The following is a 26,375-nucleotide window of genomic DNA, read 5'->3' as shown; positions in this document are numbered from 1 at the left end:
CAAGCTCAAAACATCAGCTGAACAGATTAAAGATTATTTTAATTCTTTCTCTGAGCTTTCTCAAAGCTCCCCCTGAAAAATGCCTGGGAAAGTTTACCTGACTTTCTCTCTGAAAATTTATCTTTCTCTCTGAAAGTTTATCTGACTTTCTCTCTGACCAGGCTGCCAGCATCCACAGGAGGTCTCTAATATTGAAAATTATCAGAGATGTGACAATCCTTATTGCAACTCTGGAAATGCAGGATGTCCTGCCAAAAAAAAGAGATTTTTTCCTAGGTAGGAAATCCAGGAGGCTTTCATGAGCAGCTGAAGATCTTTCCAAAATAATCAGGTTAAAAAGGATGATTTTCACTCTCCCTCCATTGTTCTCTCTGCTGCACTGAATTACAAGTCCATGGAATTTGCAGGCTTGTGCAACGTGATTAAACCTTTTCCCTGGACATTGGTTGGATTATCAGTTTAGCCACTGAGGGTGAGGTATTCCCAAAATGTGGAAATGTAATAATGATTCAAAAGGATCCTGCAGAAAAAAAGAATCTGCATCAGGAGATCATTCCAGGTGAAAAGACGTGAAATATTTGGGCTCTTCCAGTCGATGTGGAAATCACAGGATGCATTGTTTGCACATAATTTATTCATGCTCATTCAACCAAAAATTGCAATTAGATTTGACTGATTATTCAGTCACAATTGCAGCTATTCAGAGGCTTGGCTCCAATTGCCAGCCAGGGTAGCTTTGCAAGCTCATCTATCTTTTTTGTTGTTGTTGTTTTTCATCAGTGATAAAAAGAAAAGTTAAATAAAAACCCCAGAGATTTTAATGTGATAACCCGACCAAGCTGTGGCTGCAATGCACCAATTGCCTTCCCCTAAAAACCCCAATTTGGCCTGAATTGGAGCAGTCTCAGGGCAGAAGATTGTTGGAAACCACCAATGTTTTTTTATTCTGGGTCATTGGGGTTTTTTTGGATAAAAATTGCATTTTTGGCTGTGCTGGAGGGAAACACTGATCCCACTCTCACTGGCTGCAGTGTTCTTGGACCCACCCAATGTCTGCCTTCCAAAACTTTCTTTTTAAAGATAAAATTCCTTTTCTAAAGGGAAAGGATGTTCTAGATCAGGTGAAAGCAACATTTTCCAGAGGTTCTGGACCCTCCTGGCTCCCTGTTCTGGAGCAGGGACAGACTCAGCATCCCTGCAGGGCTCTGGGTGCCTGCCCAGCATGGGAGCTGCCCAGGAATGCAGAATTTGCTGCATTTTGGTGCATTGAAACTCCAGGATAAACCTGGGACTAAATGGGGAAGGACTAAACCAGTTGTGCATTTAAACTCCAGGATAAATTTGGGATTAAATGGGGAAGGACTAAACCAGTTGTGTGTTTAAACTCTAGGAGAAACCTGGGATTAAAAGGGGAAGGATTAAACCAGTTGTGTGTTTAAACTCTAGGATAAACCTGGGATTAAATTGGGGAGGACTAAACCAGGCCAAGCAGTGATGGAGGGTGGGAGGATTCTCCAGGGAGATGTCCCAGTGCTCCCAGGGTGTTGTGATTTCCCATTTTGTGGGTGACTGGAGGACATTCAGAGGTTGTTCAGCAGTGCAGAGGATGAGGTTCTGGTTATTCCCCCTCCAGAAGCAGGAGAGGATCATGGAGCACCTGTGAGCTCTGAGGTTGGAAAGAGCAACCAACCAACCAACCAACCAACCAACCAACCAACCAACCAACTCAGGGTCTTCTCTCACGGCCCTCCTCACACCTCAGAAATGCAGTGAAAAATGCAGTGATAAACAACCACAGCCTTGAAATGGCCGAGGAAAGTTCTGTGGTGGTGGCTGGAGGCGGCGAGAGGGGCAGGAAACCGCTCAGAGCAGCTGTCAAAGGGTAAAGAACCACCAAATGTCAGCTTCCCCTCCAAAACAGCGCTGCAAACTCAGCGTGACACATCTCCCAGCTGAAAAGGCAAAGCACAGTTTTCTATCAGTGCTGGGGTGTTTGAGTTTTCACTTAAAAATCGGGGATTTGCTTTCGAGCTTTGCTTCTTGGTGGCAGCAGAGCTTTGGGGTGCTGAAAAGGCCCAAACTGTGAGCTTTGGAAGCTGCTTTGCTTCTTCATGACACCAAAGTTCTGGTTTTTCTGACACTGCCCAAAATGGGCTCCTTCATAGAATCAAAGTTTTGGTTTTCTAATGCCCTTCACGCTTCAAAGTTTAGGTTTTCTGACAATGACCAAGCTGGGTTCTCATGGCATCAAATTCAGTTTTCTATCAGTGCCCAAGCTGAGCTCTTTTGGCATCCAAACTTTGGTTTTCTGACAATGCCCAGGGTGATATACTTCATGACACCAAAGTTTTGATTTTTTATCAATGCCCAAACTGGGCTCCTTCATAGCTTCAAAGTTTTGTTTTTCTGACAATGCCCAGGCTGGGCTCCTTCAGGACATCAAATTTTGTTTTTCTGACAATTCCCAAACTGGGCTCTCATGGCATCAACCTTTTGGTTTTCTATCAATGCCCAAACTGGGCTTTTCCATGACACCAAACTTTGATTTTTCTGACGATGCCCAGGCTGTGCTCTTATGGCGTCCAAGCTTTGTTTTCTCCTCACCTGCTTTGGAAGCCGCCTCTGCAGCGAAGTCTGCAGCAAACTTCTTGAGCACCTCAGCACTGTCCTCCTTGACGAAGAGCCCGATGAAGTTGGAGGACGTGTAGAGCTCCAGGGGCAGGGGCGCGGGGAATTTGCATTTCCAGCGCATCACCGTGGCCTGCAGCGCTTCCGTGAGGGCGTCCACCTTGCTGTCCTCACACTGCCAAGGAAGCAGGACAGGAGGGGATGAGGGTGGGTGGCAGTGGCCTACCTTTCCCCTCATGCAGTGAGAAAAAGCACAGGGGCATGGAAAACAAACAAACAAAAAAAACCCAACAACAAAAAAGAAATCTATGTTTAGAAATCCTCGGCCCCTCCCTTGTCCTCAAAGCAGGATCAGCTATCCCCAAGTAACCTCCCCAAGCTCTCCCCACCCATTCTCACACTGAGGATCACTGCAGAGGATGAGAATTCTGTCTTCTGCTGCTGCTCTTCCCTGAAAACAACAGCTTAAAAAACCAATTCCCTCCTCCAGCAGCCCAGGCGTCCACAAAACCCCCCCCAGCACCCCCTAAACCAGCATGAAATCTCCAGGCCGAGCCCGGCAAGGAATGGCCGAGGGAGAGAGGGGAGAGGAGCTGTGCCTTACCATGAAGAACTGGCAGAGGGTGATGTGGGGGAAGATGTTGTGGGCTTTGTTCTTGCCACAGATCTGCTTGGACTGCTGCCAGAACTCGGAGAGCTTCTGCGCCAGGGGCCCGGTGGGGCGCAGGTACAGCACGTACTCGCGGGGCAGCGAGTCGTCCAGGAACGGGTCACCCACGTGGGAGAAGAGCCTGGCGGGCAGAAAGAGCTCCTGAATCAATAAATAATCACTGGAACCCAGGAAATGCCTCTGGCTGCCCTGGAGGGCTCGAGGCCCTGCCCAGGGGGCTCAGAGACCCTGGCACAGAGCCCCAGACCCCTGTGCCTTTGCTTTTTACCCATGGAAAAAATTACCAACCTTTATATGAAGAATTACAAGTCAAGAGAGTTTAAGTGGAATAATAGTTAATTTGTCGCGGGGTGAAAAATAGATTTTTCTGTCTGGGTTGTTTCTGCGCTCTAAAAGGGAGATGTGACCGTGCAGAGCTGTCCCCTGAGTGGTGGCAGTGAGTCCTGCCCTCCCAGAGCATCTCTGGCTCTGCAATGAGCAATTTCTGGGATTTCCTGTGCCCAGACCTCTGGAGGATCTGTCCAGGTTCCACCATCACCCTCAGGGACTCTTTTCCTTCACGACCTGACCAAGATGGAGGAATTTGGGTGTGCCTTGTCCTTCTTCCTCCTTCTTCTTCTTGGCCTCCATCTTCTGCTGTGATGGTGGCGCTTTTGGATTGGTTTAAGGTAGAAGCTCACTGTCTAACATAGGTGATAGGTGTTGGAAAGTAATTGTAAATATTGAACACGTAGTTTTTAGTAAAAAAGATAACGCCAGTGTGCCTCAACCCGACCTGCCAGACAGACCTCGGTGGGTCAGAGAAAGAATTTTATAGATAAGAAACAATAAACCTTGAGAACGAGAACTGAAAAATCCTGACTCCTCCTTCGACTGCTGGGCTGGGAAAAAGAAGCTTGTACGTATCTCAGAGTCACTGTGACCAGCAGAGATTCTGAGAGATAATCACGGATTCTCTTCCCCCAACCAAACCAGCTCCCCCTGTGCTGCCACTCACTGTCCCTCCATGGGAAAATGCGGCTCTGGCGGGTCAGGCAGAGCTGATGTGCCTCACTTGCAGCCCATTAGCACCGCTCAGTAACACAGAAAATTGGGTTTTACTTTCAGCCTGATGCTCTGAAGATCTAAGCCAGGTAACCGCTTCTGCCTTTTGTGCCTTTCAGGGCGCAAAGCACAGGGAGGAGAGCGCAGGAATCAGCTGCAGAGGGTGGGGGATCCTTCTCTCCCCTATTCCCTTCCCACCTGTTTGGGAATTTATTTATTCCCCCAGTGGCTCCTGTTGAGGGCATCAAAGGGGTTTAACAGAGCCCACTCTCCCTGCAGGGCCCTGCCTAATGATGGTCCCTCTGAACGAAGCTCTCATTCCCACATATTCAAGGACTTTGGCCAAAACCCTGGGGACTAAAATGTGACAGGCAATTACAGAAGCTGCCCCGACCCTCTGCTGACTCAGTTACATCTGCTTAGTCATTAAAAAAAATAAAATAAAAAGAACATTATTATAACCCATTTGCTGCAGATCAAACCCTCTCAGACCAGGCTCATTTCCAGCACTTAAACAGCACCTCAGTAACCCATAAGAAGGATGTTTATATTTGCAGGTGTTTTTCAGACAACACCCCTGTTTAAACATCCCACATTCTAATGGTTAAACTCTAAATTCACCATTTCTGCTACTTTTGAACATTTATTACTTCATACCAACCAGTCGCATGCTGCTTGGACACTCCTTCCTCCTGTCGATGCCAGCGCTTTTTGTCTGCAGAGAGAGCAAAATAAAAAGAGAATTTCAGTGCTGCTGGGCCCATTGCTGTGTGTTTGGACATTTGTGAGATGCCCTTTCCAATTCTCCAACCCCTGAGGCATTTTTATTGTTTTTTTTGGATGTGTCACCTGTGAAATCCCAATAAACTGAAGGGCAAAGTCAGGCAACCAGCACAAAATATGAATTATGAACCTCTGGGTTTTCCCACTTCCCCACTTTTTCTTCCATGCACAGAAGCATGGAGGAATTGGGGTTTCTTTTTATTTTCTTTTATATTTTATTTATCTAAATATAAATCTCTATATAAATCTAAATATAAATCTATAATAAATCCATCTGCATTGTAATAATATTCCATTCTGGAGGCATGCAATGCCTTCCCCACAAGCTCACTCACAAAAATGAAGCTCAGACAGAATCCTGTGCAGAACAATGCAGCCCTTCACTGACAACCGTAAATCAAATTAGAAATATTCCTAAAAATTAGCAATTAGTAGAGAAACATCAGCATTGAATGGTCTCTTTGCTGGCAATTTCAGCATGAAACCCTAAAATTTTGGGTCTGAAAGTGCAGAAGTTGCAGTGAGGAGAAGAAAAATTCAACAGCCACGAGAGGGCACAAACAGAGATTTTTTCCAGCTTAGAAAAGTTCCCTTTAGTCCAAAAAGCTCTTCTGCTTCTTTCCCTCCAGGATGCCTCTAAATCCCTTTTCCCTCCAGCTGGGAGCACCCAGCTCTCCTGTTCTGTGAGTTTTCTGAGCAGACCAGCACAAATCACAGATTTAAACACGGAATTGTGTTCTCCAAGTGCTCGACACCAGCAGGGAAAGCAGCTGTGGCACCAGGGACAGCCAAAGGGAGGGATCCACCCAGAACCCAAATGGAGCAAGAATTATGAGTGAAAAAAGCAGAAAAATGACAGAAATTTTAGGATTATGAGGCAGAGACAGGAGCTCAGCTGAGGGCGGTGAAGAATTCCCCATTTCACCAAGGGAAAGGGAGCAGATCCAGGCTCCAGCCCGTGGGTTTGGGGTCAGGGAGCCTCCAGGACTTGTGGCTGTGCTCGTGTCACTCCTTCTGTCACTTGTGGCTGTGCTTTGTCACCCCTCCTGCCCGCAGTGCCGCCTTTCCCAATGCCCTGACACCCCCAGGACACCCCTGAGCGTCACCCCCAGCCCCAGGACACCCCTGAGCGTCACCCCCAGCCCCAGGACACCCCTGAGCGTCACCCCGAGCCCCAGGACACCCCTGAGCGTCACCCCCAGCCCCAGGCATGTGCTGTTGACTCAGCTGTGCTCAGCCCTCCCCACCCCTTGAGCACACACACAGCTTGGTTCGTTTGGAGGGTAAGAGGAAGGCAGAGAGATAATGCTGATAGTGCTGATAACGATAAAAAAAAACAACCAAAAAAAAAAAAAAGAAGAGAAAAACTAAAGGGCTGTGTTGCAAACGTGCGATGATGAAAACACTTCCTCCCCAAGCTGTTTTGCTGCCAGAATTCCCTGGAGATCAGCAGGGCTGGGCCCTCTGGGAGATGGATTTGGTGGGTTTGGCGTGGTGGATGCTGTGGGTTGGGGCTCCTGCCCGGCTGACCTTGCTCTGCTCTGGAAAATGTTCTATGCAAAGCAGAAACTGCTTTGGTTTGGAAAGCAGCTCAGGCAAAGGAGCTGAAACAGGGGGAGGAACTCTCTAAAAGATAAGGGGGGAACTCTCTAAAAGATAAGGGGGAAACTCTCTAAAAGATAAGGGGAAACTCTCTAAAAGATAGGGGTGAAGTCTCTAAAAGATAAGGGGGAGCTTTCTAAAAGATTGAGGGGACAACTCTCTAAAAGATGTGGGGGGGGCTCTCTAAAATAGAGGGGAGAACTCTTGATAAGATAGAGGGGAACTCTCTAAAAGATAGGGGGGGACCTGTATAAAAGATAAGGGGGAACTCTCTAAAAGATAAGGAGAATCTCTCTAAAATACAGGGGGACCTCTCTAAAAGATATGGGGCACCTCTTTAAAGATAGGGGGGGCCTCTCTGAAAGATAAAGGGGAACTCTCTAAAGGAGAAAGGGGAACTCTAAAAGATAGGGGGGAAACCTCTAAAAGATAAGGGGGGAATTCTCTAAAAAATAGGGGGGACCTCTCTAGAAGATAGAGGGGGAACTCTCCAAAAGAGAAGGGGGGGCATCTCAAAAAGATAAGGGAAAACTCTCTGAAGGATAAGGGGGAACTCTAAAAGATAGGGGAGACTTCTCTAAAAAATAAGGAACACCTCTCTACAAGATAAGGGGGGACCTCTCTAAAAGATAAGGGGGAAACTTTCTAAAAGACAGGGGGGATCTCTCTAAAATATAGGAGGGAAACCTGTCTAAAAGATAAGGAGGCCCTCTCTAAAAGATAAGGAGGCCCTCTCTAAAAGATAAGGAGGTCCTCTCTGAAAGACAGGGGGGGCCTTTCAAAAAGATAAGGGGGAACTCTCCAAAATATAAGGAGGACATCTCTGAAAGATAAGGGGGACTTCTCTAACAGATAAGGGGACTTCTCTAACAGATAAGGGGCACCTCTCTGGGAGCAATGCCTGAGGATTTCTCCTGCCCTGCTTCCACCATTTGTTGTGCTGCCCTTGCTCAGCTCCCCTCCCCTCCTGTCTGGGCTGTTTCTGGAGATGTGACCGTGCAGAGCTGTCCCCTGGATGGTGGCAGTGAGTCCTGCCCTCCCAGAGCAGCTCTGGCACTGCAATGAGCAATTTCTGGGATTTGCTGTGCCCAGATCCCAGCCCAGAGCTCTGGAGGATCTGTCCAGGTTCCACCACCACCCTCAGGGACCCTTTTCCCTCATGACCTGACAATTCCCTGGAACAAACCACACAGAGGAGCTCTGCTGGGATTAACTGGGATTGAAACAAAGGGAGGCAGAGAAAACACCAGGCTGGAGCCACAGCTTTGTTCACCTGCGATTTCCAGAGCTGCCTCCATCATCCACAGGGACAAGCAACTCCCTTTCCAATTTCAATTTAATTTTCAGTGTGAGGAGGAAATGCTGCATAAAGCAAACAAAGCCAGAGGATATTTTTATCCCAGGACCTGCAACTGAGGGATTTCTATGTTTTTTTTTTTTTTCCCCCTTATTTTTTAATTTAGTGCAAGGAATGGTGCTGATGACTGATAAGTCTCTGAAAATCCCACCCTGGAGAGGACCCATCCTCCAGCTGCCAGGCCAAAATCAGCTTTTTTAGAAAGCTGAGTTCCTCAAAACTGGTCCCAGCCGTGCAAAAGTGGCCTGATTTTCACAACTGCTGAGTGCAGTGGGAGCTGGAAGACACATCCTGCTCCTGAGAAAATCAGGTCACTTAATTAGGTGACAAATTATGGCTTAGGTGCTCACATTTCCTCATGCTGGGCAGCAAATGTTGGCTGCAGCATTGTAGGAAAAAAATATAAATTATGACTCAGATGAACCAGAAAAGAGGAAAAAGTAAGAAGATGACTTATTTTTCAGAATTTACTGGATGGTATCACTGAGTAACCGTTTCTGGTGATGCAAAATGGGTTCAGGAGATTTGTGCAGCATTGTTGGTCCCCTGGGGCACCCAGTTCCTCTTGGCTTCTGAGATGAAGTGCAGGGAAATCGTTTAAAAGCACCCAGCAACATGGAATAATCATTTTGAACAGAGGTTCTGTGCAAATGCAGATCTGGAGAATTCAGGGGAAGAGGAAAGAAAATCCCAACAGCAATGGCTTCCAAATGCACAGCAGGAAGAAATAAATGGGTTTGATTCTTCCACTTGAGGTGGGAGACACCAAGGTGTGTTGAAGAATTAAATGGGTTTGGTTCTTCCACCTCAAAGTCCTCCCCACGACACTCCTCAGTGTCAGGGCCCAAGGAAAACTCTTCCCCACTCAATCCTTGGTTAAACGATGAAACATGGCCAGGAAACATCCCAGCTAAAGAGCTGACCCCAAAATATTCCAGCAGAACTGAGATGAAGTGCAGGGAAATCGTTTAAAAGCACCCAGCAACATGGAATAATCATTTGGAACAGAGGTTCTGTGCAAATGCAGATCTGGAGAATTCGGGAAGGGGAAAGAAATTCCTCCTCTGGGGAAGGAAAATCTAACAGCAATGGCTTCCAAATGCACAGCAGGTATTTTATTCAGCAGGAAGAATTAAATGGGTTTGATTCTTCCACCTCAAAGTCCTCCCCACGACACTCTTGAGTCTCAAGGCCCAAGGAAAACCTTTCCCCACTCAGTCCTTGTTTAAACAAGGTGAAATATGGCCAGGAAACATCCCAGCTAAAGAGCCACATTCCTGGGTGTCACAAATTTCTGAATTATTCTGCACACAGAAATGGCCACAGTGAAGAAGTAAAAAACCACCCAAATTCCTGGGTGCCATTAATTTCTGAATTATTCTGCACACAGAAATGGCCACAGTGAAGAAGTAAAAAACCACCCAAATTCCTGGGTGCCACAAATTTCTGAATTATTCTGCACACAGAAATGGCCACAATGAAGTAGTAAAAAACCACCCAAATTCCTGGGTGCCACTAATTTCTGAATTATTCTGCACACAAAACCAGCCACGGTGAGGTGTTCCTAAATGCGCTGTGCTCCTCTGAATCCTCAACATTTACAATTCACTCAGCCACCCCCCAAAAAATATCATATGATGCTGCTTCTGTTCTTATTTTGGGTGACCTTGGTGCTATAAATAGGGCCAGGACAGGAAGATGTCGCCAGGGATGCAGTTCCTGTTTGGGCCAGGGGGTTGGGGATGTTCCTTTTCCGCATCTGTGAAGGAAAATAAAAAACAACAAAACCCCCGCGGTGTTTTTGTGAGGAGAGCGGCTCTGATGTGAGAGAGTGGCAGGGTAATTAATTAATTAATTAATTTATCTCCCTCGGTTAGGTTTTAAGCAAAAGAGGATTTAATAAGTGCAAAAAGTCTGTGATTCCCAAGGGATAGAAATTCCCTTTTTCCCCACTTCCCAATTGCTGGAATTTCCCTTTTTCCTTGTTCCCAAGGGATAGAAATTCCTTTTTTCTCTCTTCCCAAGGGATGTAAATTCCCTTTTTCGCTCTCCCAAGGGCTGCCTGCTTATCCCCAGCTCTGGAATAGTGAGTAAATAGTAAAATATTATATATATTTCCCTTTTCCCTCTCTTCCCCTCTGTGTTTGTGTATCCACAGTTTCAAATATTTCTTTTATTCAGAGGACAAGCAAACTGCAACCTGGCAGAAAATATATCTACTAATATGATATGATATATGATATATGATATATGATATATGATATATGATATATGATATATGATATATGATATATGATATATGATATATGATATATGATATATGATATATGATATATGATATATGATATATCATATATCATATATCATATATCATATATCATATATGATATATCATATATCATATATCATATATCATAAATTTATATATATATATTTTATATATACTATTTTTATATATATAAATATATGTATCTATATATTTGTTTGTATCTCCACAGTTTCAGAGATTCCTTTTTTTCAGAGGACAAGCAAACTGCAACCTGGCAGAAATATATCTAATAATATATTTGTAATATAATATAATGTAATGTAATGTAATGTAATATAATGTAATATAATATAAATATATATTTCTATAATAATATATTTGTTTGTATATCCACAGTTTCAAATATTCCTTTCTTTCAGAGGACAAGCAAACTGCAGCCTGGCCACAGGAGGAGGAGGAGGATGAGGATGAAATGATGATTTCTATGGGCAAAGGAGGATCGAGTGATGATTTCTATGTGCAAAGGAGGACGAAATGATGATTTCTATGTGCAAAGGAGGATGAAATGATGATTTCTATGTGCAAAGGAGGACGGAATGATGATTTCTATGTGCAAAGGAGGATCGAGTGATGATTTTTATGTGCAAAGAACGAAGGCCTGGGCACGTGTCTGTTCCTTTTTGGAGTTATGTAAGGTTTTGAAGGCGGATTTCTCTCCCCACATGTGCACCAAGGCGCTCCCTAATCCCCTGCTCAGCCGGCTCGTTAAAGCAGGAGCAGAGGGAAGTCCAGGCTTGTAAAAGTGGTGGGGATCAAGGCAGGAATGTGGCAGCCATTCACCGCTTCCAGAGAGGCACGGGGTTGAAAGAGGAAGCAGGATATTCCCTTCCTGACAACAACAACACAGCAGCTTTTTGTGCTTTTTGTGCCTTTTGTGCTTTTTGTGCTTTTTGTGCTCTTTACGAGGCGTGGTCTTGGCTGTCCAGCCCTTCCAGGGCCCTGCAGGATGCAGGAGGAGCAAGGCTCAGGTTTTTGGGCTGATTTGAATCTGTCACACCCCATTAAAATCCTTTCATTCTGCCCTTCAGCTCTGTCCTCAGCTCTGCTCATAATCCTGCTATTGGTTTGGTTTTTAATTTCTGTTTTGGATGATATTTGCTGTCTGGCTTCCTGGTTCACTTCCTTCAGCTCCTCTCCCCGTGTGCTAATCTAAAAGTGCTGCTCAGACAAGCTCTGAAAATAGCAGGAGGCCTGAGGCTGGAGGAATTGAAGAGAATGGTGTCTCACAATTCTCTAATAAACCCACAGCACCTCAGCTGCCTGGTTCAGCCTCAAACCTGTGGCTGCAGGGCAGTGGGGGCTCAGGGAGGGAAGGTGAGAAATATCTGCTGCCGTTAAAGCTTCTGCAGAGCTGTGGCCATCAGCAAAGCAGCCAGGCAGGGTTAATAATACAAATAAACTCACACACAACTGGAGCTCCTTCAGCAGGGGCTCATCCCCTGCAAAACCTGATTTTAACGGGAGCCAGAACTGACCACGAGCTCAGCAGCTTTCATCCCAAAGCCATTAATCCATTTTTAGCTAACCAGGATGACAATGTCTTTGCAAGGAGCCAAGCTGGAGGTTTAAGGATGCTCCAAGGCACCATCTGGAGGCTCGGTGATAGCCAGGAAAGGAAGCAGTTGGCAGCTGACTGGGGAGAAATGAAATCCCACATTTGAGGCAAACGCGGCGCTTTCCTCTCCCTAATTGCTCCTCTCCCTCTCCAGGAACGAGATTTGCCATAGCTCTGGGGTTTTTCCTTATTCCCACAGCCCCTTTTTCTTACCAGGAGTGAGTTTGGGCTGGAGGAACAGGGCCAGGCGGCTGCTGCAGTGTCACCAATGTCCCCACTGCCACCTCCTGCCTGCCCATCGAGGCAAACACCACACTTTCTTCTCCCTAATTGCTCCCCCCTGTCCAGAATGAGATTTGCCACAGCTCTGCTTATTTTTCCTTTTTCAGCCTCTTTTTCCCACCAGGAGTGAGTTTGGACTGGTGGAGCTGCTCAGGGAATGGGAGCAGGGCCAGGTGGCTGCCGCAGTGTCACCAATGTCCCACTGCCACCTCCTGCCTCTCCATCAAGGCAAACACAGCACTTTCCTCTCCCAAATTGTTCCTCTCCCTGTCTAGAATGAGATTTGCCACAGCTCTGCTGTTTTTTCCTTTTCACCACAGCCCCTTTCTCCCACCAGGAGTGGGGTTTGGGCTGGTGGAGCTCTGGAGGAATGGGAAAGGGGCCGGATGGATGGTGCAATGTCACCAATGTCCCACTGCCACCTCCTGCCTCTCCATCAAGGCAAACACGGCACTTTCTTCTCCCAAGTTGCTCCTCCCTATCCAGAATGAGATTTGCCACAGCTCTGCTGTTTTTTCCTTATTCCCACAGCCTCTTTTTCCCACCAGAACTGGGTTTGGGCTGGTGGAGCTGCTGAGGAATAGGAGCAGGTCCAGGTGGCTGCTGCAATGTCACCAATGTCCCACCGCCACCTCCTGCCTGTCCATCTGTCACAGCCCTTCTGCACTGTCCCCAATGCCCAGCACGGCCCCACCCACCCTAATTTGGGGAGGGGGATCAGCTCCCTGTGCCCTCTTTGTGCCCCCAGCAGCCCCACTTTACCCCTCTGTACACTGAATTTTTTCAGTAGATCTTTAGGAAGAAAAAAAAAAAAAAAAAAAAGCCACAAGTAGCACTTTAAAGTGCCAGTGTTAACATTTTCCAGCTTCTTGGGGTTTCAAAACAGGAAGTTTGGGGGCGGCGCAGTTGCACAATTTGCCAGAAGCTGCTGTTCTGTGAAGCTGGTGACACGGGGCTGTACCAGGAACCCCAGCCCTGGTGGCCACCAAGGCTGTGACCTTGTGGGACTGATCCCCAGCAGGTTTGGGTGTGCTGGAGGAGCCCTGTGTGACTTCTCCTGGAGCTGGTTTGTCCTGCACAGAGCTGTGCTCAGGGGGGCTTTTCTTTTTTGAAAGAGGGAGTGAGCAGAGATAACACAGCCCAAAACCCCAAACTGAGCCCTGAGCTGCTTGGTTTGGATCTGCTGAGGAAACCTGGGGTGAAAAACCCGTCCTAGGTGAGATTCCAGGGCTTTGAGTGCTGCACACCCTCACAGGGACAGGCAGAGTTGATTTGAACTGGCTCTGCTTGAGATTTGGATTGTTTTTGGTCAAAACTTTGTCAGTTTGGGTCCTGCACGACCAAATGATGGAATCCTGGGATGGTTTGGGTTGGAGGGAGCTGCAGTGCAAAGCTGTGCTCAGGGGGGCTTTTCCCAGGCTGAGAGAGGGAGTGAGCAGAGATAACACAGCCCAAAACCCCAAACTGAGCCCTGAGCTGCTTGGTTTGGATCTGGTGAGGAAATTTGGGGTGTAAAACCCCTCCAGGGCGAGACTCCAGGGCTTTGAGTGCTGCACACCCTCACAGGGACAGGCAGAGTTGCTATGAACTGGCTCTGCTTGAGGTTTGGATTGGTTTTGGTCAAAACTTTGTCAGTTTGGGTCCTGCACGACCAAATGATGGAATCCTGGGATGGTTTGGGTCGGATGGGGCTTGGAGATCATCTGGTTCCACCAGGGAGACCTTCCACTACCCCAGGATGCTCCAAGCCCCATCCAGCCTGGCCTTGGGCCCTTCCAGGGAACCAGGAGCAGCCCCAGCTTCTGGAAAGTTCTCCCAGAGCCTCACCACCCTGATGGGGAAGAATTTCTCCCAAAAATCCATTCGTCCAGTGAAGAAGGGAATATCCTGTGCTTGCCCAAACTGGGGGAGCTCAGCCACTCCCACCCCAACATCTGCACTCAGCCTGATTTGGTGTTCTTCATAGGGCTCAATTCTCGTGGTTTTGGGGTAAAATCTTCACCTTCCCGTGCCCCAAAATGTCTGTTTAACACCAAAATAATTCTGCAGCTGTGTCAGAGGCCTCACCAGGACACAGCCATGGTGTGGATCATAAAATATCAGCTCAGAAGGTCTCTCCTCCATCACTTCAGCCTCTGCTGAGAATTTCTCCCATAAATCCATTCACTGTTTCATTTTCTCTCTACCCAGTGAAGAAGGGAATATCCTGTGCTTGCCAAAAATGCAAAACTGGGGGAGCTCAGCCACTCCCACCCCAACATTTGCACTCAGCCTAATTTCATGTTCTTTGCCCTGATCATTTTTTTTTGTTCATTGTTCTTTGCCCTGATCATTTTTTTGTTCATTCTCAGCCCTTCTTTTCCCCTCAAATGCTGATTTTTCCCCTCAAATGCTGATTTTTCCCCTCAAATGCTGATTTTTCCCCTCAAATGCTGATTTTTTTCCTTCTTTGGGAGCAGTGTGTGCCCATCTCAGAGGTCCTGCGTGCTTGTGGGCTCCCAGCTCTGCTGAAAAGGCAAAGCCCAGGGAGGGAAAATGGGAAGTGGAGGCCTGGCAAGAAGCTCAGGCTGCTCTCTCACCCAAAATAGACTCGGGCAAAGCAGCAAGAAGGAAGTCTAAGAAATTAAGGAAGGTGGAAGGAAGAAGGAGGGTGGGGTGCTGAAATAGTTGGGTCAAAGGCAAAAAGAGAGACTCAAAATAGCCTTGTGCTCTAGACAGCTCTGTTCAGGAAAGTTTGGAAGCCTTGTTACTTTCAGTAATACACAAAATTCACAATATTTCAAATTAGGATTCCTCACTTTTTTTTTTGGTGTGTCATCTAGAGAAGACCAATATTCATTATATCAATATTATGTCAATATTATGTCAACATTCAGTATATCAATATTATGCCAATATTCATCATGACAATATTGTGTCAATATTCATCATGTCAATCTTGTGTCAATCTTCATCATGTCAGTATTAATTATTTCAATAATGATTATGCCAATAATAATTATGTCAATATTCATTATGTCAATATTGTGTCAATATTCATTATGTCAATATTGTGTCAATATTCAATGTCAATAGTGTCAATGCTCATTATGTCAATATTGTGTCAATATTCATTATGTCAATATTCATTATATCAATGTTATGCCAATATTCATTACATCAATGATATGTCAATAATAATTATGTCAATATTTATTATATCAATATTATGTCAATATTCATTATATCAATATTATGCCAATATTCATTATGTCAATATTCATTATATCAATATCCCCATGGGAGATCTGGCCAAAGAAGCCCAAAATGCTGCAGGAAAAGGACAAAGAGGGGTTAATCAGCAGATGATGAGGGACATTTGCCACTGACTAAAACACCCCCAGAACAGAGCTGGGGCTGGGAGTCCCCATGTGGGGGTGAGAAAACACTCCCAGGGCTCAGGCTCTGGCCTCAGAGGGTTTGAAGTGTGTGGTTACAGCACTGAGCTGCAGCTGAAGTCAAAGTTTCCACCGGGGGAAAGAGAAAACAAGCGAGGCAGCGAGCTCTGCTCTGAATTTCAGTTTGGGGAGCGGAACTTGGTCTCCTTCAGGTCACTTTGGAGTCCTCAGGTGATCAAAAAAGCTATAAAAATACACAATTATGTTGCTGTTATAATCATGATAACTTGTAAATTCGTGGCCAGACTTTAAACTCTAATACCAGAATAAATATTAAAAATGACCCTGCAGTGTCTGGCTCAGTAATCTGGATTTTTTTTTTTACATGAAGTCTAACCAAGAGACTCCAAAAAGTTCCAATCCTCACTAGGGAAGGGTTAAAAAAAATTCCCCATTTTAAAAATAAATATGTTTGAAGCCTAAAAGGGAACAGGAAATGAAGAATTGCGATAAAGTGAGAAACAATGAGATAAAGAAGGATCTAAGAATTTAATGTGAAAACTTCACCACAGACTGGGCAGATTTCCCTGCATACTTTGCTGATTTTGTTCAGGCCTGTCAGCTCTAAGTGTGGAGCCTTTTTATTCCTCTATCTGATCCTGCAGAATCTGTCAGTGAATTACAAAAACAAGCAATAGGAAGACTTTAATGAGACCTGGATTTAGTAATTATCCCTTACACCAAAGAGTACTTATGCATCTCTTTAATTCCAAGCATGTACTTACAGACTCCAGCCCTGCTCTTATGCAAAGCAGGTGCTGCAAGGTTATTAAAAATCATCAAGGCTTTGGGGCTCTTCTTCCTTCCAGCACAATTTCCAAGGATTTTAAACCAAGTGTTTGCTGTGATAAAAGGAACTTTGTTCAGCTGCCTGAAAACCTGGGGATTTGGTGCTGGCACGAACACAGGGGTGTGGTTTTTTTGCTGGTGTGTTTGCTCACGAAAATCCCCTCAAGCAACAAAAGTCTGGCAAAATGTGGGAACCCGGGAAATTTCTCTGGCTGCTCTGGAGGACTTGAGACCCTGGCGGGGGGCTCAGAGACCTTGGCACAGAGCCCAAGACCCCTGTGCCTTTGATTTTGACCCATGGCCTGCCCTTCAGGGCAAAATTTCCATGGGTGTTTTGGGATTGCTGGGGTGTGATGGTGTTCACAGGGGCCTGAGGATGAGGAGGATCTGACTCCATGTTTCAGAAGGCTTGATTTATTATTTTATGATATATATTACATTAAAACTATACTAAAAGAATAGAAGAAAGGATTTCATCAGAAGGCTGGCTAAGAATAGAAAAAGAAAGAATGATAACAAAGGTTTGTGGCTCAGACAGAGAGTCCAAGCCAGCTGACTGTGATTGGCCTTTAATTAGAAACAACCAACGTGGGCTAATCCCAGATGCACCTGTTGCATTCCACAGCAGCAGATAACCATTGTTTGCATTTTGTTCCTGAGGCCTTCCAGCTTCTCAGGAGGAAAAATCCTAAGGAAAGGATTTTTCAGAAAATATCATGCTACACTTGGGTCCCTAAATAGTGACAGATCTGGGGTTTCCCTTCACTCCAGACCTTTGCCCACGAGCTGAGCTGTGCTGCCTGAGCATCAAGTGGCTTTTCCCACGTTATTTTATTTTTTCCCTCCTTTCCCACATGTCACACCTCATCCCAGCACTGGGGACACATTTCCTGCCATGCCAGGGCTGTGTGGGATGGATGCTCTCCTCGGAGCCCTCGATATGCAGGCTGAGCTCTGCAGGCAGGTACTGGCAGACAGACAGACAGACAGACAGACAGACAGGCAGACACACCCCCCCCCATGAGCAGCACCTCATTTCCAGAGCTCAGCTCTCCCCCGCACCTCAGCAGCGCTGCTGCTGTGGGGGTGTGCTGCTAAAATTATTCATGGGGGAAAAAAAAAAAAACAAAAAAAACCCCTTTTACAACTGAGAGCTGAGCCCCATCTCCTCTGGGTTTCTGAGATCTGGAAAGCAGCCTGAGAAGTGAAGATTTCCTTTCCTAAACACACAAGGAGCCTCTTTTCCCATCTGGCGCAGCCCCTCTTTCCATCCTGCTGAGGAGGCAGCCTGCCCTGGGAGGGAATCGCTGATCCAGGGGCAATTGCAGGCACTGGCAGCATCAGGAAGGAGAACACCTGGCAGTGTTCAAAATAATAAATAAATAAATAATAAAATAATAAAAAATAAAATAAAAAAAAAATTTAAAAATAAAAATAAATAATAAAGTAAAATAAAGCAAAATTTAAAAATAGAATAATAAATAAGTAAAAAAAACAAACAACACAAAATAAAATAAAATAAAATAAAATAAAATAAAATAAAATAAAATAAAATAAAATAAATAAAATAATAAATAAAATAAAATAATAAATAAAATAAAATAGAATAAAATAATAAATAAGTGAAATAAAACAAAACAAAATGAAATAAAAGAAAATAATAGAAAATAATGAATAAGTTAAAAAAAACCAAAATAAAATAAAATAATAAAAAGATAAACCAAAATAAAATAAAAAATAAGTAAAATAAAAAAATAAAACAAAATCGAATAAAATAAAAACTAAAATAAAATAAAATAAAGTATAAAATATCTACTACTTCAAAATAATATCTGTGCTTCCCTCCCTCCACCTGTCAGAGTGGGGCCCTGGGAGCTGGGACAAGAAAAATGTTTAAATAAAATGAGTGGCAGCTGCTTGCAAAGGTTGGTTGCAAAGCTCTCTTGGTTTTTAAAGGCTGGTTTGCTCTGCAGGCTCCTGTGGTCATGGTGAAGGACCCAGACTCGTGCGAGTTCCCTTTGGGTAAATGTTTGAGAGCTGCCTCGTGAAAAATAGGCAAGAAATGAGAATCTGTCAGTTGAGAGGAATTCTTGGCAGTAAATCTCAGGGGCTGGTGAGTGACGGAGTCATGGAATCACAGAATGGTTTGGATTAATAAAAATAACTTAATTCATCCCCTCCCACGGCAGGGACACCTTGCACTGTCCCAGGGTGCTCCAGCCTGGCCTTGGACACCTTTTAACCCTTTCTGTGCAGTGAGGCCTCTCTTTTCTCAGTGCAATCCTCTTTGTTCTGCAGTTTAACATTTCCTATTTCAGCAAAGCACCTTGGCAAACAAGGCACAAATAAACCCCATGGAGTGAGGCTGAAGTGAACGATCAGGGCAAATTCTGTGGGTGGCACACAGACCTTGGTGCCATTTGGGGGTTTGGCGCCCTCAAATTCAAAGAGGAATTCTTTGCAGAAAGTCTCAGGGACTGGTAAGTGACAGAGTCATGGAATCACAGAATGGTTTGGGTTGGGAAGGACCTTAAAAATAATTTAATAAAAATAATTTAATTCATCTCCTCCATGGCAGGGACACCTTGCACTATCCCAGGGTGCTCCAGCCTGGCCTTGGACACCTTTCAACCTTTCCTGTGCAGTGAGGTCTCTGTTTTTTCAATTCAGTCCTCTTTATTCTGCATTTTAACATTTCCTATTTCAGCAAAGCACCTTGGCAAACAAGGCACAAATAAATCCCATGGAGTGAGGCTGAAGTGAACGACCAGGGCAAATTCTGTGGGTAGCACACAGACCTCGGTGCCATTTGGGGCTTTGGTGCCCCCAAATTCAAAGAGGAATTCTTTGCTGTAAATTTCAGGGACTGGTAAGTGACAGAGTCATGGAATCACAGAATGGTTTGGGTTGGGAAGGACCTTAAAAATAATTTAATAAAAATAATTTAATTCATCTCCTCCATGGCAGGGACACCTTGCACTATCCCAGGGTGCTCCAGCCTGGCCTTGGACACCTTTCAACCTTTCCTGTGCAGTGAGGTCTCTGTTTTTTCAATTCAGTCCTCTTTATTCTGCATTTTAACATTTCCTATTTCAGCAAAGCACCTTGGCAAACAAGGCACAAATAAACCCCATGGAGTGAGGCTGAAGTGAACGACCAGGGCAAATTCTGTGGGTAGCACACAGACCTCGGTGCCATTTGGGGCTTTGGTGCCCCCAAATTCAAAGAGGAATTCTTTGCAGAAAATCTCAGGGGTGATACAGCAAGGCTTGCCTTAGTCATGGAATCACAGAATGGTTTGGGTTGGGAGGGACCTTAAAAATAATTTAATAAAAATAATTTAATTCATCCCCTCCCATGGCAGGGACACCTTGCACTGTCCCAGGGTGCTCCAGCCTGGCCTTGGACACCTTTTAACCCTTTCTGTGCAGTGAGGCCTCTCTTTTCTCGGTGCAATCCTCTTTGTTCTGCAGTTTGTTTGGCAAACAAGGCACAAATAAACCCCGTGGAGTGAGGCTGAAGTGAACGATCAGGGCAAATTCTGTGGGTAGCACACAGACCTCGGTGCCATTCGGGGCTTTGGGGATTTTTTTGGCCCAGCCCTGCCTGGATTCCTGTGGAATTGCCTCCACCCAGGCAGGTGAACGTGCAGAGCTGCACAGAGGCTTTCACAGCAGCTCAGCATCAGCCTAATTTTGCTCCCAGTGGCATTGAATGAGGCAGAATTAGGCTGGAGCTGAGCTGCTGAAAGCTGCATCCCATCTTCCTCCTGCTGGAGTTGCCTAAAAATAAGGAGTCCAATTAAATCTACAGCAGTACAAAGTATGAGGGAATGTATAATTAATTTAAAAAATCAAAGGCTGTCTTACAGCGCTGATCAGCATTTAGCAATGCTGCCACCAGCTCTTACACTCCTCATTCTTCCTTTTTAATCAGAGATTATTGTTGGATCTCCTGACAGTGTGATCACATATTCTGGTGCTATTTCAACAACTGGGAGCTGCAAACATCCCCCCAGGAGGAGAAGGAGAGAAGGAAAAATTTATTTCCCTGGCCCTGACATTTACCAGGAACCCTGATATTGGTGAAAGATAAAAATTTGCTCGCTGTGACAGTCAAGGCTTTCATTTCCAGCACAGCCCTGCTGAGGAACTAAAAGCTGAGAGAAGAAATTGCATGTGCAAGGTCATCTCCCAGAGTTATCACTCTCCTTATTGCTGTTTTTCTGTACCCAGCACTGCCAAAAACACAAAAGGATTTTAATTTTGGGTCTAGCAGGACAGCTGAGGGAAGCTGCAGAGTCTGAGCTCTGCATTTCTGCTGGCAGCATCCCCAGGAGCTCTGCTGGATCCCCACGAGCTGCACTGGCTCCATCTGGGCCCCCAGAGCAGAATCTGCTTTTTATTTTGGGTGCCAGCTGCTCACAGTGGGACAACAGCGAGGGTGGCTTTGTGTCACCCCTGGGCTGTGCCCAGATTTTCCCTTTTTTGGTGCCATTTCAGGCTGAATCCCTTCCTTTTTATGTGGCTTATGCCCAGATTTCCCCATTTCCCCCCTTTTCTGGTGCCTTTTCAGGCTGAATCCCTTTCCTTTTATCACGGTTATGCCCAGATCTCTCCACTTTTCCCCTCTTCTGGCGCCATTTCAGGCTGGATCCCTTCCTTTTTATCAGGGTTATGCCCAGATTTCCCCATTTTTCCCTTTCCTCATGGCATTTCAGGCTGAATCCCTTTCTTTTTAGTTGGGTTATGCCCAGATTTTACCATTTTCCCCCTTTCCTGGTACCATTTCAGGCCGGATCCCTCCTTTTTAACTTGGTTATTCCCAGATTTCCCCATTTTCCCCTCTTCTGGTGCCATTTCAAGCTAAATCCCTTCCTTTATGGCAGGGTTATGCCCAGATCTCTCCACTTTTCCCCTCTTCTGGCGCCATTTCAGTCTGGATCCCTTCCTTTTTATCAGAGTTGTGCCCAGATTTCCCCATTTTCCTTTTCCTCATGGCATTTCAGGCTGAATCCCTTTCTTTTTAGTTGGGTTGTACCCAGATTTTCCCATTTTCCCCTCTTCTGATGCCATTTCAGGCTGGATCCCTCCTTTTATCTGGCTTATGCCCAGATTTCTCCACTTTCCCCTTTCCTGGTGCCATTTCAGGCTGAATCCTTTTCTTTTTCTCATGCTTATGCCCAGATTTCCCCATTTCCCCTCTCCTGGTGCCATTTCAGGCTGAATCCTTTTCTTTTTCTCCTGCTTATGCCCAGATTTCCCCATTTCCCCTCTCCTGGTGCCATTTCAAGCCGAATCCCTTCCTTTTCTGGCACAGCTCCAAATCCTCCTGCTCCAGCACGGCCAGACTTTTTTTCCTGGAGGGAATTCTGAGAGGAAACCACCCCAGAGCCCAGCGCTGGAGCCAGGGATTGTTCCTGCTTGTCCCCTCTGACCAGGGAGCTGCTCCAGCCTTGTCCCCAGGACACCTTTTCATCAAGCTCAGAGGATTCATGGGCTGTAAAAAAAGCATGAAATGCAACCCAGACATGAATTTCACCTGCTGCCACCTCCGTTGGTGTGAAATTTCTCCCTTTTCCCTGCCCCATCCTTTTTTTTCCTGCATGTTTTACCCGCAGATTCCCCATGGCACTGCCAATTCCTGCCATGGGTGATCGCGGGGCTCCTTCACCAAACTCACAGTGCAAACCTCTCTAATTGCTCCAAACAGGCAGAAAATAAATAATTGTGAGAGGTCAATTATTCCCAGATTGGTGCCTGCACTCCCCAGGGTGAGTTTGAGTCACCATTTCTTGATTTTCAACTGAATGTCTTTTGTAAAAAAATATTTGTTTATGAAATAATTTTAAATAATTAAGTTATTATTGATAAATTTTAAATAATAAATTTTAAAACTTAAGATAAGGGTTTTAGAACAATAATTTTATAATAATTAATTGATAATAATGTTGATAAGAATACTCTCTATTATTTCATTATATTATATTATATTATATTATATTATATTATATTATATTATATTATATTATATTATATTATATTATATTATATTATATTATATTATATTATATTATATTATATTATATTATATTATTAACATATTATATATATTATATATATTATTTATATTATATTATATTATATTATATTATATTATATTATATTGCATTGCATTGCATTACATTATATTATATTACATTACATTACATTACATTACACTACATTATATTATTTACATATTTATTATTTACATTTATATATTTTATATTTATCTATTTATGTATATTTATGTATATCTATTTTATACATTTATTTTTATATTTTTATAATATAATATAATATAATATAATATAATATAATATAATATAATATAATATAATATAATATAATATAATATAATATAATATAATATAATATAATATAATATAATATAATATAATATAATATAATATAATATAATATATAATTATATATTATATATAATATCTATATTTATTATTGATATATATTTATTTCTATAATTTAAATAATTTATACTATTTATTATTATATATATATATTGTTATATATTATTTATTATTTATTTAAATAATTTGAATTATTTGCTATTTTATAATGAATAACATAAAATTATATGTAAAACATAATAATTTTATACATTTTCAGATTCAAAATTATTAAGGAAAAATCAACCACCCCTAAGTGCAGTGAGATCCAGGGAAGGTCCATCCCTGCTCTAGGCTGGTGTAGAGCAGCTCAAGGAGGCCAAAAAGGGATCTCAGACTTCTCAAGGGACTTTTATTTGTACAAACACCAGCCCTGGGCTGTGGCAGAGTTTTTCTGTCTGTTAAACCGAAAAAAAAAAAAAAAGAAACTTTTCAATTCAATTTCCTGCATTATTTAATAACGCTCAGTGCATTTCTGAAGGATCACCCCTCCCAGTGGATTCAGGATCCAGCTCTGCTGCTGTCAGATTTAAAAATAAAAATCTCCACAAGAGTTTTTTTTTATGTAAGGAAGAGGAATTTTTACTTCTCTGACTGGGCACTGCTATAGGCTGAACGACGCATTTGAAGTTATTTTTGCAATGTGTTATTACCCTCAAGTTGCATCTCTCCCTTTTTTGATGCATAATTTAGATTTTAGCCTCTCATAAATTACATGCCTAAGGAACTGCTGATGCTTCTGGGAAAGAGAGGAAAAAAATAAAAGGCTCCAACAACAATAAAAAGCCTGCACAAAGTATTCTTTCTTTCTGGATATGAACACATTTATGCTTCTCTGAGTTTTCCCCTATTTTTGTCTCTGGGATGTTGACACAAACACAGAACTTCTATTGTTGGCTGATTCGCCAAGATCAGGGTGAGTTTTCCCATCATCTGCAGCCTGAAATCCCCAGATGGATGGATGGGGTAAAAAAAGAAATGAAATCAATTTGATTTTTTTCTAATGGAGAAGTTTCTTCCTTGCAACACTCTCCAGGAAAAGCAGGATTATTAAAGTCCTGAGGGGGTTGGAGGAACTCAATCTCCCATTCTGCTGCTTGATGTTGACAAATCTATTTATTTTTGGGTGCATTTTATGCTCTGCTCAAAATAGAGGTAGGGAGGTCTTTGCCTGTTGCTGCTTTCCTTTAGGTTACCATAGAATTTCTTAAAAAAATAAAATAAATTCCCAGTGGCTTCCAAATGGCTCTGACCTGAATATTTCCAATAAAAAGTGTGAGAATTTTGGACAAGTGGGTGAAATGCCACAGCTCCCTGCTGAACCTGGCTTCAAATTAGAAATGCCAGGTGTAGAAGTTAATTAAAATTACAGAAAATAAACTTTCTGTTGCAAAACAAACTGAAGATCTCTGCAGGCTCTGCATTGTGCCCCAGTAATTTAAAATTTTAACTCAGTTAATCTGCTGCTCCTGAGGTTAAAAAGAAGAAATTATTGCCTGAAATCATCTGTCCAAGGAAAACGGAGATAAAATGGGGAATGGGGGAAAAAAAAAGTCAAAAAATTGATGTTTTTGTAAGTATTGGAGGCAACATCAGCAGGTTTTTAAGTGTGTAATTTATAAGGGAAGTGCTTCAAATGAAATCAGGCACTTAAAAAAATCAGCAAAGTGTGGAGGACATAATCACCTTTGAAGAATTTTAAAAGCCTTTTCACATTTGTATTATTCGAGCTCCTCACTCCTGTAATTTCACCTCTTTTTTGCTGTTGTTGATGTTTGAATGGCACAGCTCCTGATATCAAGTGATTATTTCAGAATCAATGAGTTTCATTAGAAAAGGCAAAGTCAATCCATGTCCTTCCTGCCTGGCAAGAAAATCTTAAGAAAACAACTTCAGTGTGTCCTAAATTCTCATAGGAATTAAAATAAACCTCAAATTTTAATGTTCTAATAATTAAATCTCAGTCTTTAAGCCAGGCCCAGGAGTTTCTGCCCTTATCAGACCCTGAGTTTTGCAGATTTCTGTTCTGTCCTAAATCCTTACAGGAACAAAAACAAATCTCAAGTTTTAATGTTCTAATAATTAAATCTCAATGTTTAAGCCAGGCCTAGGAGTTTCTGCCCTTACCAGACCCTGAGTTTTGCAGATTTCTGTTGGAGTAGGTGCAGGATGGAGAGGAAGAAAAGCACAGAAACTCCAACCCTAAAACTTTGCAGCAGTTCCCCAGAATGATTAAAAATCAGTGGCAGGTTTTGGGATGGGTTGCTGGGAGGTCACCAGGTTGGCTTTGGATAGGAAAGGTAACAGCGCTGCCCCAAAGGGCTGGAATTGCCTTCAAAAGGCCCTCAAACAATAACCTCTGAGTGGATTCCATCACTTCCTGACCAACAAAACCTGATTTTCTGTGCCTTATCTGGGTGCCAAGCGCTGTGCCGGCGCCACAATGCAGGCATTGTTCCTGCAGCCCCAGGCTGAAATGGATTTCGGTAACTCCGCTCTTCCCAACACCGCCGGCTGCTGACAGCGATCCCAGCCCGGCTTTAACTCCTTCCAGCTGCAGGAACCTCTCCCAAAAAGGGCTGTGGTGGGATTTCAGGGTTTATCCCAGAACCTCGGGTCCCTCCATTGACAATTCCCTGCCAGGTGTGTCAGTCACCTCTCCGTTCCCCTGTCAATGCTGGAATTCCAGAAAAGCGATTTGGCAGATTCAAAGGATGCTTTCAACCCCTGGGGGGACATTGGGGCATCCAGGTGTCCTTTGTTCCTTGAGAACTCCCCTCCTGTGCCTGGTTGGTTGCCACAGATATATTTTATGGAAAATCCATTCTCCTGAGAAGCTGAGAGGCCTCAGAAATTAAATTAAATCAATGATTATCTGCTGCTGTGGAATGCATCTGTTATTGGTCTCATGTGGTTGTTTCTAATTAATGGCCAATGACAGTCAGCTGGCTCAGACTCTCTGGTCAGTCACAAGATTTTATTATCATTCCATTCCATTCCATTTCATTCCATTCCATTCCATTCCATTCCATTCCATTCCATTCCATTCCATTCCATCCCATTCCATTCCATTCCATTCCATTCCATTCCATTCCATTCCAGCTTTCTGATGAAACATTTTCTTCAATTCTTTCAGTATCGTTTTAGTATATAATTTTCTTTTGACGTAATATATATCATAAAATAATAAATCAGCCTTCTGAAACATGGAGTCAAGATTCTCATCTCCTCCCTCGCTTGGTGACCCCAAGTGATGAAAAATTCCACAGTTGGTGGCTCCCTACCCCTTCCCTCCTCCCCGGGGTTAAAGGAGCAGCAACCACGGGCCCAGGGAGTTCTGTTGGAGCTGGTGCTGCATTCAGAGGCCTGTGGGCCAGAATAAAGCTCTGCATCCAAACCCTCCATCAGAACCAACTCCTTTCCTTCACCATCGCCTTAAAGCTTCTCCACA

At 43.8% G+C, this 26,375-nt stretch overlaps 1 protein-coding gene across 1 annotated transcript in view; it reads right to left on the bottom strand.

Moving 5' to 3' along the window:
• The window catches only part of UBASH3B (ubiquitin associated and SH3 domain containing B), an 87,392-nt gene that overhangs the window by 26,276 nt on the left and 34,741 nt on the right, over positions 1 to 26,375 (bottom strand). Inside the window, exons 2-4 of the mRNA XM_063178485.1 lie at positions 5,004 to 5,057; positions 3,233 to 3,419; positions 2,605 to 2,803 (exon numbers count right to left, since the gene is read on the bottom strand). Coding sequence (XP_063034555.1) covers positions 2,605 to 2,803; positions 3,233 to 3,419; positions 5,004 to 5,057 — 440 coding nt within the window. The remainder of the gene's footprint in view (positions 1 to 2,604; positions 2,804 to 3,232; positions 3,420 to 5,003; positions 5,058 to 26,375) is intronic.

Source organism: Melospiza melodia, chromosome 29, assembly GCF_035770615.1.
Source record: "Melospiza melodia melodia isolate bMelMel2 chromosome 29, bMelMel2.pri, whole genome shotgun sequence".
Taxonomy (NCBI): Eukaryota; Metazoa; Chordata; class Aves; order Passeriformes; family Passerellidae; genus Melospiza; species Melospiza melodia.
The sequence above is the reverse complement of the archived record's forward strand: the minus strand, read 5'-3'. Positions and strand labels throughout refer to the sequence as shown.